Source organism: Apaloderma vittatum, unplaced genomic scaffold, assembly GCF_000703405.1.
Source record: "Apaloderma vittatum isolate BGI_N311 unplaced genomic scaffold, ASM70340v1 scaffold6799, whole genome shotgun sequence".
NCBI classification, from domain to species: domain Eukaryota; kingdom Metazoa; phylum Chordata; class Aves; order Trogoniformes; family Trogonidae; genus Apaloderma; species Apaloderma vittatum.
The window spans coordinates 147,145-164,448 of record NW_009734570.1 but is presented as its reverse complement, the minus strand read 5'-3'; the positions used below and the strand labels follow the sequence as shown (position 1 = coordinate 164,448).

At 38.1% G+C, this 17,304-nt stretch overlaps 1 protein-coding gene across 1 annotated transcript in view; it reads left to right on the top strand.

The window, feature by feature from the left end:
• Positions 1-130: 130 nt before the first annotated feature.
• MTA3 (metastasis associated 1 family, member 3) overlaps positions 131-17,304 on the top strand; it is a 124,553-nt gene continuing 107,379 nt past the window's right edge. Inside the window, exons 1-2 of the mRNA XM_009876328.1 lie at positions 131-311; positions 11,647-11,773. Coding sequence (XP_009874630.1) covers positions 131-311; positions 11,647-11,773 — 308 coding nt within the window. The remainder of the gene's footprint in view (positions 312-11,646; positions 11,774-17,304) is intronic.

Genomic DNA, 17,304 nt, shown 5'->3' with positions numbered 1-17,304 from the left:
TCCAGCCTAGGCCATTCTGTGATTCTGTGTGTCTGTGAGCAAGCTGTGAGAAGACTCTTGGGTTTGCTTTGAAGATGGGATAGTGAATGGAGACAAAACCAAATGTAGGCAGCCAGGAAAGTTTAGGAGAATGAGTTCCAATGGCTTTTTTGGTCGAGACTGGAATTTTGTTATGCTTATTTACAGTCAGCTAATAGAGACATGTAAACTAAGTCCCAACAAATTCAAGTATGTTATGTTGCTTCTGGGGATCCTGAAGTCTGTGATGTGGGTTAGACACGCCCTGGGAGGATCATTTGGGGGTGGTACGGGTAACAAATTCTTTAATCAGTGGCGGAGTAGCTTTTATGCTAAGGTATTTTTATATAAATGTGACTTCACTTCACTGAAAATGATCTTGGAGAATAGGGTTGTTAGTGAGGAAGATGTGACCTCGCTCTCTCCTGAGATGTAGGAACATAAAGTTTTCCTTCATTTACCCAAAAGAATGCCTTCAGTTGTAATTTATTTGGAGGAGGGCTGGGGGTGGGGAACTGAAAACCTGCTAAAATGGCATGGGTCTTGTCCAAAATTACGTCCTTGTCACTAAGGAGAAACTCATCTCAGGGCTCCCAATTACCCTTTTCAAGGGTGCCTTGGGTAGTCTCACAAATTGTGTTTTTCATTTGATTTTTGTACAAGAAGTGCATACTTGTGAATTACTTATTTTTCCTTCAGTGGTAAAAGCAATAAAGAAGCAGTAATGAGGAGCTTTTTGCTTCTGACAATATCAAAGTCTTTTTGTGAATGACATTTTAGAATTAGTAGTTAACTGTAATACATATTGTCTCATTAACAAGTTTACTGTCAGCTCTAAATATCTAGTGGAATTATTAACTGCTGTGGCCGTTCAGACTCTTCCTTTGGTGCAGAATGCATTGTTAGATTGTGAATGTTAATGATCTTTCAGTGGAGTGGATGGATTTCCAACTAAGTTCATAATTTTCCTAGTTCTTACCTTTGATCAAAAGTTACATAAATACTATTTTTTTTCACTTGCTAATATGTTTTTATGTAAAAGTGTTCAATAGATATCTGAAATAAAGGTTTCATTTTTATTACTTAATTTCAGTAATTATTTATTTAGTATGTTTCCCCAGTAGGGAGGGACTTGGTGAGGTACAGAAGTTGGCACTTGTTTGAGCTCTGGTCACAGAACAGATTCTTCTCATTTGAGTTTTTGGAAGGAGACAGCATTCACAGAAGACTGCCAAAGCATTGTGTGTTCTGTTTCCCTGTGTTCCTTAGGTTTCATTTCCCCCTGGTCAAGTTTAAATACATGCATTGGTGTTACCTTACTTGTTGTTTTGGGTTTCTTTTGATCAGTGGAAAATGTGTAAATGTCACCTCTCGGTTGTTAACTTTCTTGCCTCTGTAACATTTGCTAATTGTGCAGGCTCTTTTCTGGGTGACTTTTGAAATGCTGGTAGCATTTGCGTTGATATTATTCGTAGTGATTTTTTTGTCTCATGAAGATAAAGAGGATGTTTCACACCTCCTAGATTTCCATAATCTCAGATTGTTCTGCTTTCTACTTTTTCCTTTGGCTTATAAGTGACTCTGACCACTTTCTTTCCAGTGCACCCACTGTGTACCAAAGCACCCAGGACATGTATTTTGGACTACAAAAACATTGCTGGGTTATCTCTATCTGTAAAGCTCCAATTAGAGATGCATTTTATATCTTCAAAGAGTTCTGTGATATTCTAATTGAGTCAGTAGTTCTAGATCCCTTACAAATCTGAATGATGTAAATTCACTGTTAATATTGAAAGCCTTTTTTTCTCATCGTGCAGTGACAGTTAAATGTACGAATTGGGGATCAGGCCTGATGGTTTAAAAGCTTACCAGCAGTAATTCTTCAGTGCTCTATCATGCAGTGTAATGAAGTCTGTAGTAGTTGTCCTCGGTAATACTCGTGTGTGCCTCTAACTTCACACATAATGATGGCGATGGAGCTTAGAATGAGTGTAGTGCTTCCTACTCAAGCTGATTCATGCGGTGCTGAGTGTATATATATATACACAACGTGAGGTATTATGGAAAAGGTCAAAGTAGCAGATAAGATTAATCTGTAAAGTACTTCTGTGCTTGTCTGTAAACTCTCTGTTGAACGTAGCCTGCACAAATAACAGAATGTGGGCTCAAAATTGCCGTTTGTGTTGATTTTGACATGCCCCAAACCACAGAGTGTCTGAGTGGGTGGCTGGAATGGATGTGCTGTTTGGCAATGTGATTTGTCTGTTTGATCAATACTTTGTTTTTCACCTCAGCTGCTGTTTGTAACCCTGCCTGAGCAAGGGAAGATTTGTAGTGTGAGCCTGCTTCGATTCTGATGTTGATGTGTCTCACAAATGCTTCTACAAGGATACTTGCGAAGAGATGGTTTTTACTGATGTAGAATACACCATTGCCACGAGCATAACAAATTTTGAGTGTAAAAAGTGCAAATTTTTTCAGTAGAAGCCTGTTGTACATTACCGAATTCCTAAAATACTTCGGCCAGTTAAGTAGTTAATTTTGACTGTTGCCCACTGTCTGAATCCAAAACTTGCCTGCAGATGTAAATGACAGTACATAAGATGTCCTGTGTGCAGATTGCATATTTGCTGGGCTATGCACAGAGCCCTATGTGTGCGTACATCCAGAGGTTATGTAAGTACATGTGCACCTCCTGCTTGTACAGCAGGTTAGGCATCTATCAGAAAACAGCACAGCTATATTAGCAGTCTTCCCATTTTTGATATGCCAAGTGATAGACTTAAATTTGCTGTGCACTGTTTCTGTGAAGGATTGTGACAGTGATATGCAATGCTGAAGAGAGTAATTTTTCAGTTTCCTGTATTAAAAGTGCAGTCTTTTTTTTGCTTAAACTAGTGCTGAAATTGGTAGTGTTGACAGGGTCAGTGACCTGTGACCTAGTGCTATGGGGTACTGTGGCCCTTTGGTATGTGACGGTTCCTTTAGGCCAGATCCTTTCACTGCTGTTGCGGTCAGGAGTGAAATCGTGATGCTGTTATTCTCAGCAGGGCCTTGAGGGGCTAAGGACTCAGTTGCCAAGTGTCATACAAGAAAAAGAGCTTTGATGTATGGACAGCTTTTATATTTATGTTTGTCTTCCAAGGGTGACTAGCTTCATGTACTTTTATAATGCTCTTTTTTTCTGGATTGTTTTTTTTTCTTTCCTTAGGAGAAAAAACTGCCAGGACTAGAATATTGAACATTCAGTGTGTATGAGGTGAATAAATGCTGATTTTTGTTACTTTATTTGGTACTGTAAAGAACACAATATTTGAGTATCTTGTCTACAAAACAAAGTGATGAGAGTAGAAGAAAAACTTCATTGGTTTACTTGATCTTTATTTCCATTTATATATAAAAAAATGCTGAAAGTGGCATATGTAGTACAGATTTGACTAGTTAATATGGTGCGATGTTTATCCTTATGCTGTTTTGTTTGCTTGCTTTCCCACCAGTGTCAGAATTAATAAACTGAAAGTTTATTAAAAGTGATACATATATCTCTTTATACATTTCTTAGTTCATATGTATAGTTCTCATTAGGTATAATCTTAATATCTCTATACATGTATCAAGGAAATATACCCTGGGAGATAAATCTCTAACGTACATGAATTTAGAGAAATCTTACACAGACTCATCACAGTGAATAAACTTCTCTTCCTGCTTGCCTCATCAGATATGTAAACAGAAAACCTCTCATGCTGGCATTGAGCAGACGTTATCTTGAAAAAAGTTCTTCTCACTCTGAAATCCTGCTTTATTTCATCCTGCTGCAGTTTACTTGAGAGGAAGATATACAAATACTTTTCTTAGTGTTTTGTGGTTGCGTGTTTTCCCCTACTTCTTCTTTCCTTCCTGCAAAAAATACAATAAAAATTCAGCCCTTCTGGAAGGAGATAGCTGTAGGAGATAAAAAATTTGTATTTTATAAGCAGAATCATATGCCATTCTGGGTAGCGATGGGAAGGTGCTTGTACAATCTGTGCCTTTTTGTCTCTGCCAACAAATTTTGAAAAGCTATTTAGCTGCTGTTAGAGGATGGTATTCTAGAAAAGCAGTTTAGATATCTGAAGTGCTGTGGTTATTGTCACACAGTAAAGGAGAATGCTGATCTTAAATGTGGATTCTGGGTTCTTGCAAAAGACTTTGCTATCCTTGTTTGTCTACGTGATGGATTTAAATTTTTAAATATTTGCACTGCATTTTGTTAAGGAGAGACAATTATAAAGGTTGTAACTACCTAGATGAGGCATACCTGTTGCCTATTTTAGAGGAAAGACCATCTTGTTTTAACAAAATACTATGAACAGGAGGTCTTTGTGGAAAAGGTGAAAATCCAAATGGTGGGAGAAGTTAGTAGCAATAGTTATATGAAAATAGAAGGAACAGATCTGACTTTTCTCAAGGACAGGTCTAATAATTATTCATGCAGGTTACATGGCTTTGTTGCAGATAGCCTTTTTATTTCTTAGAGTCAAACGATAGATTTAAGAACTATTTCTTTGGCAGGATTGGGTTCGCCATGCATACTTCTGCTCTGTGGGTGGTCTGCTAGTCTGGATTTGAGATTAGAATTAAAACTTTCCACTTTTCCACCAAGGCTTTAAACTTGTTTACGCTTCAGAGAAATTACTGTTTGGCTTCTGATTCAGCTGGTGAGCTGGGTATTGTATTCATTGTATTGCAATAGCTGTGTCTGGCACAATTTTGAGTCTGCTGCTTGCGCTACTATCGAGCTGCTTGAAGAAACACTGTGCGGGACTGCTGCTTCACACATCATACAACAGGTTTTTACAGTTCATGCAGGTTTGCATTTGAATAGATGAGAGAAGCTGGGTAAGAGGGAGAGAGGGGAATAATCTAGTTTGGATTTGTGATATGAAATTGCCAACTCTTACCGTTGTCTGCATGTCATTGTTTTCATACTTCTGCGGGACCCTTCTGTTCTTTAGTGTTGTCATAAACTAGTTTGCGATGCTGAATAATAAGGTTAAAAAGCTATTGTGCTTACTTTGGCCTTTATTCATGGCACATTTAATTCATTGGGATGTATTTATTGACATAGCACATCATGATTCATACTATTAAAAAAGGTAATCCTCTGCTTTCTACCCACAAGCAGCTTGTCCTAAAAAATCTCCAAAACCAGTTACCGAAAAAGACCCATCTATCAAGTTTTGAAGGGTGGAATTTTCTGGTAATGAAAACTGTGATGGTTTCCATTAAATATTTTTGCTACAGGCTTATGATAAACATTAGATAGTTATGTATAACTAACTGTTGTCCTGGGAATTGTTGTTATTGTAACGTGCTTCTTTGGAAGTACTCAAAAAAACCCCTTTAGCATGATTTTAGAAATAATTTTTACTATTGGAGAGTAGGTGTGGTGTAATAGTTTTTAATAGTTGTGCAGTGTAATTATTTCTTTGTTTGGTGACCTCCTTTAGAAAAATAATGATGAGGTAGTGTGGGAGGATCACCTGGATAGTTGCGTTAAGAAAACTGGATAATCCCTTAGAGGCCGTGCCTATATCTGTGCTATCCAGAAGGCATTTAAAGTACACCTGTTCCCTGTAAACATAACCTGCTTTTTTTTTCCTACCTGCAGAATTGCTCAGATTCACACTTCAGACAGTAATATGCTATTTAAGTGATTTATAATCCATGCAAATTGTGCTTTAGGTTTCTAATCCTGTCTGACAGTAACAGCAAATATCAAATTATATTATATGTTCTAACAGCCTTGCTAACACTGTACTAACCGACATCATGTAAGTAAAGCTAATGAATTCAGCTTTGGTAAACACTCTCAGTCAAACTGACAGTATAACAATGCATAGCTGAGCTCACAAGGTTGATTAAACTGCTTTACTACAGTACTAGGGGGCTAAAATATCACAACTAAGTATGCAAAACACTACATGTGGCAAGAAGCCTCACACAGGTGAGCAAATTGGGCAGCTGCTCACCTGAGAGAGTGCTTCATTCACAGTCTGAATAGAGTTGTTCACATGGTGAGACTTAATGTTTATCTTGTGTACTCAGTTTGGCAGTAAATGGATTTACTCCCTCTCCCCCCAAATCTATGTTTATAATTCTTGCTGCTGTAGTGTCTTAACTGCCAAATGCACATTTGATGTTTTTGCCACGATCGGCTCAGCTTCAGAGACTTACTCACAGGCATCTTTCCTTTGATCTGTGTAGTAAACTTGATGCTGTTCAGAATTCACAGCTTTTTATCTGTAGATTTTAAAAGACGATGATAGTCTATGATAAATCAAATCTCCTCTTTTTTTTTTTCGCCTGAGTATAGAAGAAAAAGGTATAGAGTAAAGGAAAGAAGTTTAGAAACTGTTCCGAAAGTAAAGCTTAGTGCCAGTCTCTGAGCTGAGATCTACAATGTTCTAATATTTTAAAGGTATTTTAACAAACTTAGCAATACCGCTGTAATTCCACAACTTGTGGTAGTGATTTGTAATCTCTCCATCTAAGCTTGCATAAGCCAGATGCATCTAAGATGAGGTATGGTTTCAAAACTGGAAGCAATTAAGTTTCAGAGGTAGGAGGCACTTCAGTTTTTGGCTGTGCTGCTGATGTAATTCTGCATTGGTCCATGCTGCTGCTGAAAGGTGTAGTCTTGTTTTTTCCCATCATGTCTTCCCAGTTTAAGTCTCTTATTCCTGCTTTTTTTTCTTTTGTGCCACCACTAACATTTTTGGTAGGCACACCAGGCCAAGGAATTGGAATTAATTGGGATTAAGAGACGACTGGGTGGTCTGAGTAAGAGGGTAAGGTTTTCATACTGTTTGTGGAGTCCCACAGGGGTCTGTACTGGGCTCCTGTGTTTATCAGTGACTGGGGCAGGCAGTGTTTGCAGGTGACACCACACTGGGAGGGCTGAGCAGGTGATGTGCCTGAGGGATGGGCTGGTAGTCAGGGATTCCTAGAAAGCAGGAGGAATGGTCTGTGGAGAATCTGAAGATGTTCAGCGGGGACAAGTGTCAAGTCTTGCACCTGGGAAAGAGCAGCCCCTGGCAGGGACACAGGCTGAGGACAGAGGGGCTTGGAGGAGCAGCTCTACAGGAAAGGCCCCGGGGGTGCTGACAGAGCAGCTCCCTGGCAATGAAGTTGGCCAACAGCATCGTGGACGGTACCACCAGGCTTGCAGGCAGTAGGTTGAGGCAAGTGATTGTCGTCCCTGGTTATTCAGCAGTCCTTGTGTCACAGCGAAGTACTGCATCCAGTTTTAGGCCCTTGGTATGGGAAAGTTGCTGAGCGAGTTCAGCAGAGGCCACTATGATGGGCATTTGCCCTGCTAGGAGATGCTGTGGGAATTGGGCCTCTTCAGCTTGGAGAAGAGGCGGACTCCCAGTGCCTGTGAGGAGGTCATATAGGAGATGGAGTTGGACTCGCTGCAGTGACTAAGTTGAAATGGGAGTGGTACCAATTAAATACATGAAAAAGCTTTTTTTGCTTTTTTTGCTTTTTTTTTTTGCTGTGATTGAGTTGCTGGAGAGGTTATGTGGTCTCTGTCCTTGAAGCTTTTCAAGAACTATCTGAATAAAATGCTGAGTAACCTGGGCTGACCTCACCGCTGAGCCTCCTTTGAGGAGGAGTTTGTACTGGAGACCTCCAGAGGCCCCTTCCAGCCTTAATTATTCAATGTTTCCACAGTTCTGTGATCCAGCCAACCTCTAGCTGAAAATAATGCTGTCAGCAGTTTGGTGGCAATAGTTGGAGAACTTCCTTTTTTCCTTTTAGAATGGAAGATTTATTCCAGCTCCCTGAAGACAGCCTTCAGTGTTTAAACTAATCTCTTTTACTTTCTGTTGCAGTACAGAAAGGGAGCATACTGTGGGTTATTTTGACTTAGTTAAGGAGTTTAGTTCTGTTAGAGGAATTTAACTTGTTTGCTAGCTGATGGTTATAACTGTAGAGTAGCTTGAGTCTCATTCAAGCTTTTAAGTGTCTTTCAGGTTTTATTTATTTTTCATTAGTTATTTTTAAACCGTTTTATGTTAAATGGGAGTACTGTATTTTCAGAGACTTCCTTTCAGTTTATTTTGATTTCTGTTGTAAAAACGGGCAGTTCTTCCTAGTGCCAAGCTTGAGTCATCAGTTACTTAACTGTAAACAAAGACACTGTATACAAAATTTAGATGGCAGGACAGTTGTCTCTTCTTGTCATGCTCATTAATAACAGTTTTCTAACAATGAATCCCACAAATCAAATGAAAGAGCAAAAAAGAGTTCATCATATTCTTAAAAGTGATGATACGTGTGTAAAATCAATGAGGATTATTCTTCCCAGTGTCCACTGCCTGATTGCATCAGTTAAAGCTTATTTACAACAGAGGGAAAAATGGAAGGGGTAAGCCTGCAGCACTGCCCCTCAAAGTATCACCAGATCACTTTAGTTTTTGAGATGGGAGTCAGTATTTACAATTGTTGATTAGAAAACCCATACATAGTAAATAGACCTGAAGCTTTAAAAGCTTGCTGGAGATGCCTGCATTTGCTCTTGAGGATTTTTCCTTTAAATAGTGAAATATTTCTTGTAAACCAGGAAAAGTATGACGAAACAGCATTATCTTAAACTTTGCCCAGTGCCTAAAAGGGGATTGTGTAATTTTTAAAAACTGTGTTCATCTTCATAGTCATGACTAAGACTTATGAAATAAGCTGAACAATTTTAAATTGAATTTTGTATTCTCTGTAATCTTGGAACAATGGGGCCTGTGTATGTCATCACCTTGTTGCTCCTTTAAAATACTCACTCTGAGCTGTTGCTGTATTTGTCTTTCTGAGTGCTGAAAATGTGCTTAGCTTAGTGCTACCTTATGATTTCCTGGAGGTACCTTCCATTTCACACCTTTTGACAGAAATAATCTCTCCTTGGATGACAAACTAAAATTTTGCACGGGCTGCAAATCTTGAGTCAAAAAGTTAAGAGATCACTAGAAGTACAGGAAGTCTGTCACTGCTTTCCTTCTAATAGGTGTTAAGGCCTGATCTGTGCAGAAACCTGGTGTGAAGGAAGCTGTGTAAAAGTTTGTTCACATGCAGGTTTCTTTGTATTGCCACCAAGCAAGCTGGTTTTGTATTTACCATCCAGTAAATCTTGTTTTCTTGTTTCTTTATGCACTGTTTTCTTCCCCGGTACAGGTTTGTGTTAGTGCTGGGGCAAACTAGTACTTGTTTTACTAAATGCTAATTCTCCTGTTAGCGTTGGTTTTATACTCCAAAATGGTAAAATTATCCTGGTGATAAATCACTGTGTGAGGAGTGGAGCTCATCATGAGTAAAACATACGTTTTATTTTTAAAAATCCAACAGAAAAGGTTACATTGTTTCATACTTAGGTTTTAGGAGATGCGTGTAAGAAGCAATATCAGCTTCAGACTCTTAGATCAACACTTTCTTGGCTTATGTAATGTTAGTACAGTAATTGTGTGATTATAAAGTTTTTATTTTTTTAAAAAAATATTTTTTAATTTAAATTCTTACTCTGAGGGGAAGCTATTAAGATACTTGAGTATAGGTGTCTAAAGCCATTTTAAGCTCTGGAATATCATCTCTTGACTCCCTGCAGACACTTTTAAGTGGCATATATTCTGCATTTTGTGCTGTGCCTGCCGTCAGATATTTTGGATATGTCAGTCTAAAATGGTCTCAGGCACCTGTGTTCGGATGCCTCAATTGCTTTCTAATGGACTGCTTTTTGTTGGCTGTTTTCAGATGGTTGTAACACAGTTACCTTTCTCTGATGTTTTTCAGGAAGGAGAGGGGAAATAAATAGCCAGCTGAGAACTTTGAACCTGTAGAGTACTACAAGCAGTACATTTATTTTAAAAAAACAAAACCGCAAAACCGATAAAGCAACTAACCACTGGCATGTCTTGGTATTTTAAGAAGAAATATTAATGCCTGAACGTTGAAATACAAATGCAGCTTGTAATGGCCACTTACTGTAATATACAGTTGTAGCTATTAATTGCTTGAAATATAAACCTTTTCACAGTAATCTCTTTTTTTCTTTAATTACTTGCTTAATTAAAACCATGCTTTGCCCTTGCACATTTTTTTTTAAGCTTTATTTATTATTAGAATTTTAGATGCCAGAAAAATGCTGAACTGGGTTGTGGTTTGACTTGAACTTGTGCATGTGTCAGGTGAGGCTCTGGGGTGTCAGATGAGACTGAGGGGAGTCTTGTGTTTTGTTTTTGTTTGTTTTTATTCTATCTCCCTGCAAAACATACCAAAACAAGAAAATTGTCTGACGTGTCTGCAGCAAGATAGACCTAAAGTGGATGGAATTGGTTTTGAGGAAGTTGATTATATCAGTGTGCTGTTTTATCATTTTTGTGGAAAGAACTAATACTAGTGGAATGAGTTACACCGAGGCACGATTAAAAAAGTAAAATAATAAGACTGTTGCATTTGGAAAGAGCTGTGGTTGCCATGAGGATGCAGGCAGGCTTCATTTTGAGAGGGTGTCTGTAGGTTGCCTGTAAAAAATATTTTTGTTGGAAGAGCAGATGAGGCGATCTGTTGTAGGTTGTTATGTGAAATACTACCTAATGCTGAAGTTTCATTGTTTAATTTCTGAGATATACTTTATGAACTATGTGTGATTTTGCAATTGATGGTTAGTTTAGTAGGCAGAAAATTACCAAATATCAGAGAAGTTTTTGAAGTGTCTCTATTCTTGCATGCAGTATTTATGGAGACTTTTTGTCCTTCCTGGCAAGGCAGAGAAAGTATAGACTGAAGTTCCACATGGTCCCCAGAATTCAGTAGGAAGGTAGATTTCTGCCATGAAGATCCCAGGGTAGCCATTTTGAAGAACGTGTCATTGTATGGCATCTTTAAAAGGAGATTATTTCCTTGCTTTTATCGTATACAAGATAATACTAGAGAATGTAAAAGATCCTTCAAAAAAACCGATATAACTTATTATCTGCTATTTTAGGTACTGTCTTCTAAATCAAATAGTGCTATCTTGCTTAAAATATAAATAATTTTAAATCTCATTTGAACATGAAAATAAACTGTATTTGTTGTTGATATCTAAGAAGGGTAACAGAGTGGAAAGCAGTAGTCCTTTCCAGTTTTCTTAGACTGAGATTTGGTAGTCTTAGATTGCAATTGTCTTTAGTAAATTTCTGTTCATGAAACGTATGCTTTTCCCCAGGACTTTTGTGAAAGTTTTAGTAGTAGCAATATCAGCAACAGATAACCTAAACCAGAACTAGTCAGCAAGCAAAAAGCACCTCCAGAGAAAAACAGATGAAAGAAGATGGAAAAAGAACGAGTAATGTTGTCAGGACTGTTCTTACAGCTGTGTGAAAGATGTCAACGCGTAGTACAGGAGCATAATTTTTTTTTTTTTAAGAGTTTAAGTAGAAGGTATAGAATTCAAAATACTTAATATTCTGTCAAGTTACATAAACTGTAGTCTTGTTAAACTCTTCTTCGAAATACTAAGGGAGGTTGCTAAGGGGTGGGGGGATGTCAAGTGAAATGGCTGCAATGGTGTTATGCAACAGAGTTAATTTCGACCTACGCTCTGCTTCTCTGCAGAAGAAGTTGAAGAAGAATCTGAAACTACAATTGAGGTTGATTTGACTGATAAACAGAAACATCAGTTGAAGCACAGAGAGCTCTTCCTTTCTCGCCAGTATGAGTCCCTTCCTGCAACGCACATCAGGTAAGAAAAAGTAAATACCGTTTATCTGTGTTCTGTTGAGATGGATTCCCTGCCACTAGCCCACCTGCTTGAACACTTCTGCCTTTATCTTGAAAAAGGATGTGAATGATCACAGCTGAGTTGTGCCAGGCTGTACCATGATCTGCTTTGGAACCAACTTTGTGTTTTCCTTTTGGTGCTTGGTGGTCAAGCCTTGGAAGGGACAAGAGTCTTTGAGCTCTCGCTGGCCAAACAGAGCGTCAGTTGATAATGTGGTTTAAAGTCAGTGTGCTCCTACTTTGGAAGAGTTTGGGGTTTTTTTTAATTATTCTTCTACTGGCCAGAGGAACTTTGACCATTTTGTCTTCCAAGGGAAACCACAAATGGATTTAGAAAAGAGGCGGAGACTCAGTGGTCAGATCTGCAATTTAGGGCTGCACATATTTAAAAATTACCTCAACTTCAGTAAATGTGAAGTCGTGATTGAGTTTGGCTAAATGTTGCAAAAGCATTTGAAGTACTGTTTTAAATTGCCCTAATGCTAATGTAGGAAGAGGGTTGCTAAAGCTCAAAAAAGGTTTCTTGATTTCTTTCTCTAAGTGATGTAAGTGGTCAAGTAATCTCCTATGTAGCAGTGGAACAAATTCTTTTTGTGTTGGGTGGGAGGGATGATGTACCTACAAAGGGGAAAGAAAGAGCACAATGACAGGAGGGAGTGTAGTAAGGATAAAACAAGGATGCTCACATTGCTTTCTGACAGAATTCTCATTTTTCTCATTGGATCCAGCTCCCCTCAACCATTTCAGACCGTAAATGACTAGAAGCTACCAAAAAAAAAAGTGTCTGTGTTCCAGCAGGAGAAGCATTTTGTGTATCTGCATTTTCGTTCTCATTGGCAGATGTGTGGCTTATCTTTCTCACTGCCAACAGAGAAACTCAAAGTTGCAAATTTTTGTATTAGTTCCTTGTCCTTGATTCAGCTACTTTTTCTCTGACTTGGAAAAAGTCATTTAACTGTCAAATCTCTGCTTCTCCTAACTACAGCATAGAGATAATAATCTTGTGGAGTTTCTTTTACTTCCTTTGACATTTAGATAGTGAAATAAGGTATTCTCTTCACAGAGAGATTACAGAGAAGAAGTATTGTAAATGTCTTCTCACCTCACAATTCGGGAAGCAAATACAGTAGAGATTCTCTAGTACATACTTAACAAAGAAGCCAGAAAATCATGTGAATTCATAGTACCTGCAGCACTGTACAACAGGCACATGGAGAGTGGTGACTTGTGTCTACTTTTCAGAGCAACTGAATGCTGTAGGGCTGTGCTGTCATGTGTTACCACAGGCGTTACCAGGTGAATTCTGGAACAAGTTTTATATAGTCTAATGATGTTTTTACAACCTTAACTCTATTTTAAAAACAAACAAGAAGAAAAATACCCCGCAAAGTGTTCCTTAATTAGCTTTTTAACAAGATTCTCTTGATTCTCACTAGTTTTCATAACTTTGATTAATTAGCTTGTCCTATAAAAGACAGAAATTTGTGAAGGTGGTACTCTTCCAGCTTTCTCCCATCAGTACTCCCGAATATCCAAGGATAGAGATTCCACAGCTTCTCTGGGTATCTGCTTTGGTGTTTTAGAACTGTCACGGTGATTTTTAAATTTCCCCCCCCCCGCCCCCTTCATCTGGTTGGGATTTTCCTTGTTGAAATTTACTGTCACTGCATCCTGTCATATCGCTGTGCTTCTCTGAAAGGAGCCTGTCTCCATCGTATTTATGTATCTTTTCATTAAGTGATTGAAGACTACAGTAGGATTTCTCCATTTAGTTGTTGTATCTTACAAATGAACAAATCCAGTTTAGTATATGTATTTAGACTTGCTTTAAGTATTTTCCATTAACTTGTTCAGACTGTTAGTAAAGATATTAAATGGTCCCAGTATCAGCATTTGGGGGATGCCCTCAGTAACCAGCTGCCAGCTGGACTTTGTCCCACTCACTGTGACCTTTTCAGCCTGGTGGTCCAGCCAGGTGTTTTTCCCAACCTTATTGTGTACTTACCAAGTCCATACATGACCAGTCTGGTTAAAGGCCATTATGGAACGTACTGCAGGCTGTGCTAAAGTCAGGGTAGATGACATTCACTGCTGTCACTGGTCTACCGAGCCAGTCATCCCCATGTAGAAAGCCAGCAGATACCCATGCAGTGAAAGTCTCAAGCTCTGTGGGTCCTTTACTTTTACCACTTGCAGTTTTAGCCCCTGTATAGAAACAACTTGATTTACAAGAGAAAATAGATGGTACAATGGAATTGAGTGGAGAATGGAGATAAGTTCTCTCAAGAGTAAGAATAAAGCAGTTCAGTCCACTTGGAAGGAAGAGGAGAAAGTCAAGAGTGATTTCAAGGGAACGGAGGAGGCTGAATCTTCAGCCAAGAGAAGAAACAGCGTGGTTGCTCTTCTGCTTGTAATTTAAGGGAATAAAATGATTTTACCTGGTGTTGTATGTTTTTATTTAATTTTTACTAATATACTTTTACTGCTTTTGTTCCACCTTTCTTCTTTTCTTAATTTTACTCTTTTTATATTTTTTAAACTGAATGTCAGAGATAATTAGTGTCATCCCCTCTTCCTCCCCCGGCCCCCCCCAATCCCTATGACTGATATTACCTTTATTATAATTCACAATTACAAATACATTAATGTGTCATTTATATGCTTGGTGTCACTACTTTATAGTTGAGATAGCTTGCAATTATTTTAGCAGGTTGGATTTCTTTGATTTGCAAGTCTAATTCTGAAGCTCTTTGGTCTGTAATGTTGAGTTTTCAGTAATTCTGATGTAATTTTTCTTTGACTTTTGATTACTTATGCAGTTTCATTCCTTATTCTTGTACTCCTTATTTTGCTATATACATTGTATGTGCCTCTTCCGAGATAAAATTAATTTTGATATAAATATTGGAAATTTTTAGATTTCATCTTGTTTTCCCTTTAGATTAGGTGTCACTGTGCCATTTTACTAGCTTTAGGGAATGGTGTAAGTTTTGGCACCAAAAAGAGAGCCAAATTTAGAAGAGATTTTAGAAACAGATAGTATAGTAGTAATTAAACATTATAACGCTGCCTTGTGGACACTATTCCTGCAGTGGAATGTGTTCAGGAAGGTGTAATTGCCTAGCTCTGTGCAGCACCATTCTGCAGTGATGTGGGCACTAGGTATGGTACAAACCGAATTACCGGTTTGGGTCTCAAGAAGAGCAACATCTTGTTATCTTAGGGCCTGCTTGTCAAGTTACAAGTCTGCTCAGATGTGTAAGGTTAGTAGCACCCGTCCAGTGAATTATTACGTCCTTCCTTCCTAATCCCTGCATGGCACAGTTGTAGTTTTGCCGGGCACTGTAATCCCCAGGTGTGTGTGTAGCTGAGTTATGCTGCCAGCCGGGCTCACTGAGCGCTCTCCCTTGTGAATGTCCCATAGCGAACGCACCCCGAAGTCAGGCGAGTGGCTCCGTAAGCAATGCCAGTCGCAGAGAGGGGCTGAGCAGAGCTGAAGCGCTGTGTGCTTTCACTTGAGTTTTCAGAGATTTGAATGTTGCCAAATATGGCACTTTGGAAAGACACAAGGACAAAAAAAGACATTAAAAGTTGTCATAAAGGTAAAACTGTTTGCCAGTGTTGTAAAATTCACCATAAAACTTAGCAGGTGTTGAAATGGATCCCTTGTTTAAAAATATGGAAATGGTTGTCTCGTTGGAGAGATGCACTTGGTTATCTGACTTGGGCATTAGATTTATTTTGCATTTTTAAGCTCTCAAGTGCTAATAGGTAACAAACCTGTTTAGATTGCTATAAAATATTGCATTAACTTTTAAGATAACTTGTAATTGCTTTTATTTTTAATACTTCATGTGAACTGCGTGTAAGAATTTGTCCATCAGGTTTTATCTTGCTGTTTCGTTACCTTTGCTTAGTTCTTGTTTGTTAATAACAGTGTTTCAGTTTTGCGGTTGTGTGTGTTTTGGTTTTTTTTTTTGTGGCGGTGGTTGTTATTATTTTAAAATGTTTGGAAAGCATACATAAACCAAGCATTCTCAGATGTCATAATAAAATCAGGTGTGAATCTTTTGGGCAGCTTTGTACTGCGGTAACATTCCCTTTCCCTTTGTAAATGAGTTTGTTTTAAAGGAGAAGGAGCCTTGTGTACAGACTCTGATTAAAGTCCAAACATCTTGAGAATGGAGACAAGTTTCAAAGCGTGGTGGCTATTTGTGAATAAAAGAGTGTTTTCAAATATAATTGTATTAGGTTGCTGTGTATATATGTTGATGATTTAGTTGATTGGTACAGTTGTGTGGGGTTTTATTAGGAGAATCTAACTGATTCTGTGATTCTAAAGAAGAATTGTGACTTTTTAAGGCGTGGCACCTTAGGATTTAGTGGTATTATATCCTAGTTTTGGCATGCTTGGCAAAGTGTAAGTTTATGGCATATGGAACGTGTGTGTGTTTGCACTTCCAGTCTCCATACATGCACACACATATGCATATATATATATATATATGTATATGTGATGCAAATTTTAGCTACTTTAAAAAAGCCTACTTTGAGCCTTCTAAGTCTGTTTTATTTTCTGGCATAAATCAGACTGAATAAGAAGTGGATCTCCTTTGCATAGGCATGTGCTTACCTGATGATTTGGATTATTAAAAAAAGGAATTCTTCCCTTCTAGATTGAATTTATTTAGAGCAAAGGGACTTTTGAAGCATGTCTGATTATTTTGTAATTTATTTTTTCTTCTTCTCCAATAGCATTCAGGAAGTTCTTACATGAATTAAGATGAAAATTTAATCTAGGCCAGAATCCTGTTTTCACATGTCTTCAGTAGCTAGTTCTGGTAGCAGTATAAAAAAATAAATAAATTTGTTGGTCGAAGGTTACCACTTAAATATCTGAAAATCGGTACGTGTTTCCCTGTAGTGACATACTTACAAACTAGGAGTCTTGATTCATGTGATGCATTCAGTTGGAATGATGTCCTTTGCTTCTGATCTGGGTGACCATCTAATAGACTCTATCTTAAAAGTCTTCCAACCTAAATGATTCTGTGTTGCTTTGAAAAATCACACCTAAGCAGCCTCCTGTGTTTTTGTTCAATACATGTCCGTTGCTGCTGCTGTGCTGAAAAGTAACAATTTTTTTTTTTTAATCTCTAGAGGAAAAATATTGATGACTTAAGTTCCCTACAGTAGTTTATAGAACATACATATGTGGTTATGTTTATTTTGAGATACGAAAACACGTAGTTTTGTTGTACCTAGCAAGGAGCGTGTTCCTCTTTCTGTGGTGCTCAGGGCATTGTTTGTTCTGCTCAGTGTTTTCTTGTAGACCCTTCTCAGCCACAGGACACAAGATTTAATCAGTAATGTAGACTGGAGCAGTACTAGTATAAATTCAGTTTTAAATGGTAATGTGTTAAAGCTTGTTTCAAATCTGTGTGTCTTCATAGATCCATACAATTTCTTGTTAACGTTTTCTACAACTATTAG